General features: G+C 42.7%; 1 protein-coding gene across 1 annotated transcript; it reads right to left on the reverse strand.

Annotated features, from left to right (window-relative positions):
* Window positions 1–235: 235 nt before the first annotated feature.
* On the reverse strand, window positions 236–2,443 carry LOC141702990 (uncharacterized). The gene is made up of 4 exons (XM_074506612.1): window positions 2,305–2,443; window positions 1,858–2,195; window positions 1,225–1,758; window positions 236–1,000 (listed from the first exon to the last, which is right to left on the reverse strand). The coding sequence occupies exons 1-4, from the start codon at window positions 2,441–2,443 to the stop codon at window positions 236–238; spliced, it is 1,776 nt and encodes a 591-aa protein (XP_074362713.1).
* Between the last annotated feature and the right edge of the window lie 776 nt (window positions 2,444–3,219).

The following is a 3,219-nucleotide window of genomic DNA, read 5'->3' on the forward strand; positions in this document are numbered from 1 at the left end:
GTATAATTTTAGTAACAATTTGAACGCCTAATTGGAATGTTTGTTTTGAATGGGATAAACCTAATAGGAGTTCCACAATTTGAAGCTCGAATGGATAACACAATAACCAACTTTTGCATGTAATGTTCGAAATAGCAAGATAGAAAACTTAGATTATACAAATGACAATGATGGTACAACATTTGAGATGAAGCTAAGAAAATGCAATGAAGCTAAGAAACAAGCAAGTAGAAGTTCACGTTATTATGTGTGGAGGCCCTGGGCATTTTTTGCTACGCTTGGTTTGACCTTCTTGGTTACATACACTACATTTCTTTCCTGATCGCGGACCATCAATCTCCGTTCGGATCCACACCAATTGCCCCTTATCTCCACGTTTCTGCTTAAGTTTCTTCAATGATTCATCCGCTACTAACTTTCCATACCCCTGCCAGAGTGGGGGTAATTCGTAGTTCCGGTATTCGGTTGATTGCAAGGGATAAATAATTGGCCGGTACAAGTTCTCAATTGTTTGGTTTTTATGGCAATTTTCAATGAAATGATCCCAACTCAGTCCATGTCTTATACAACCAGCCATTGCGTGAGAGCACATCATGTGATGCGTCGCCCATTTTCTATACGTGCACGTACGGTCGTTGAGATTGACGACCTGGGTCTTACCTCCCTTTACCCTTTCTTTAGCAGTTGTGTATTGACGTGTAACTATTTTCAAGATACCACATGCACGGTGAAAAGTAATAACCGTATGTCCAGTTGCCTTTCTTTGAATTTTTGCTAACATGGCGGCTGAACGCGCACATAACTGTTGACCCTGTTGCACACCGTCATCTACTTTATTTCTATGTGTCTCAATAATCCTGACCGCCTTGTAAAAGAGGTACTCCATCATCGCTGTTACTGGAAGGAAACGAGCCCTTCTTATGTTTCCGTTGAAACCCTCAAGCATGTTGGTGGTCGTTTGACCATAACGAACACCATTATCGTGGGAAAGTGTCCACCTCTGAACAGGTATTCTTGCAAGATAGTCAAGGGCAGGGGGGGAATTTCACCAATTCTTGCCATGTATGCATCATGCTTGGATACTTGTGTGGTTGTGCCAGCTTTTCACATCAATTTCTTTAGTTCACCGCCAGGGTGATGATGGCAGAAGTTGCTTCGCACATGCAGTAGATAGAATCTATGGATGCCTAATGGCTCAGCAAATCCGTTTTGAGGGTCTCTTACCGCAGAAAGAATACTGGCTGCTCGATCAGAGATGATGCACACGCTGGTCTTTTGGTGACAGACATGTCTCCGAATACGTTGCAGAAACCAATACCAGTTCTCATACGTCTCTTCATCAACCAAACCATAGCAAAGGGGAAAAGGGTGGTTGTTCGAATCTACTCCCATGACAATAAGCAATTTACCCCTATATCTCCCCTTCAAGAAAGTACCGTCTATTGAAATTACAGGACGTGCATGTTGCCACCCATCCATCATTGCCTTCAAACACCAAAAGATTCGCTTACAAACGGACGTGCCCCGTTCCTGAGCATGTGGCACGGCATCAATCTCAGCAATGGTTCCAGCATTTGTCTTCTTGATGGCTGTAAGAAACATGGGAAGATCTTGATATGTTGTAGGCCAACTTCCATAGACTTCCTCAATGGCTATTTGTTTGCCTCGCCACGCTTTCTTGTACCCCACTATATGGTTGTGCTCATTGTTGATAAGAGGGATAATGGTTTTAATGGGGATTTCTGGTGTATCTATCACCTGTTTCACATATCATTGAGCAGTGTCAAAATATTTTCACAAAATATTTTAACAAAATTTGTAGGGAAGTTAAATAGTTATGTATGTTAAATTACTTACAAGTGGTTTGACAAGCTGCGAAATCATCCTTGCAGATAGCTTCTTGTGATCTTGCAACGGCTGATCAACCAAGCATCTGTGTTCCTCTCTATTGACATTTATCCTCCAGTAATCAGAATTATGCATGAAAGCAGCTCGCATCCTCCAGTTACAGCCCTCAGCCCAGCACTGAATAATGAGTTGTTCTTTGTTACTCTTTGTCATTTTATATGTACGATCTGTGGCAATATGAGCACGCTTGACTGCCAACAACAGGGTTGCTTTGTCACGGTAACACTTTCCTTCACTCAGTTCCCCCTGATCAAGGTCTTCATCAAAATACATATCGTTAGGGCTATCTATTATTGGGGAAATATATATCTCTGTGCGAAACCATGGAGCCCTTGGAACATGATGCTCTTCCCCAGCTGTTGGAAACATGCTAGAAATTTCTGCATTCCTCTGTACATGCCCCCCCTTCATCGCTGCCTGATGAATCTTCATCCCCATCATCATCATGAAGGTGAAAATCATCATCACTGGATGAATTATCTACAGCTTCATCTGCGACGAGGGCTAACCGCTTACCCGAACCTCTTCCCACCATCTCTACATTACCCCCACCTTCTTGCTCATTTTCATAACTACTCCCCCTTCATACCCTCCACCAAATAGACTACTCTCCCCTCCTAACCCTCCACCATATGCACTACCCCCCCTCCATACCCTCCACCATATTGACTACTCCCCCCTCCGTACCCTCCATAATATTCACTACCCCCCTCCATGCCCTCCGCCATATTGACTACCCCTCCATACCCTCCACCATATTGACTACTCTCCCCTCCGTACCCTCCACCATATTGACCACTTTCCCTTCCATACCCTCCACCATATTGACTACTTTCCCTTCCATACCTTCCACCATGTTGACTACTGCTTCCTACGTACCCTCCACCTTTTTCCGTTGTTTCTCCTCTGTACCCTCCACCTTCAAAATGTAGATCTGACCATCCTGGGTTGACATTACTCCCGTATGTTAATTGTGTCGGTTGTGACCCTAAATTCGGTTGGAAAGAGTACGGGTCATCAACAGCAACTTCCTCTGTTTCGATGAACAAAGAAACATCTTCTTGGACGTTCAGCAACATGGCAGGGACATTTAACATACGGGTAACATCATCATCACTTAATATTTCCATTTGATAAAAACCTTCAACTAAGTTGTATTGACCAAGGTAAGGATAATTTAAACTCAATTTCAGATTCCATTGATAAGAACTAATATTCATTAAATTGTATACAAGACGTTTAAGCTCATCAAAATAGGTACCAAACCGAATAAACATCATTTTCTTGGGATCGATAGAGTAGTTGATATTA

Source organism: Apium graveolens, unplaced genomic scaffold, assembly GCF_009905375.1.
Source record: "Apium graveolens cultivar Ventura unplaced genomic scaffold, ASM990537v1 ctg606, whole genome shotgun sequence".
NCBI classification, from domain to species: domain Eukaryota; kingdom Viridiplantae; phylum Streptophyta; class Magnoliopsida; order Apiales; family Apiaceae; genus Apium; species Apium graveolens.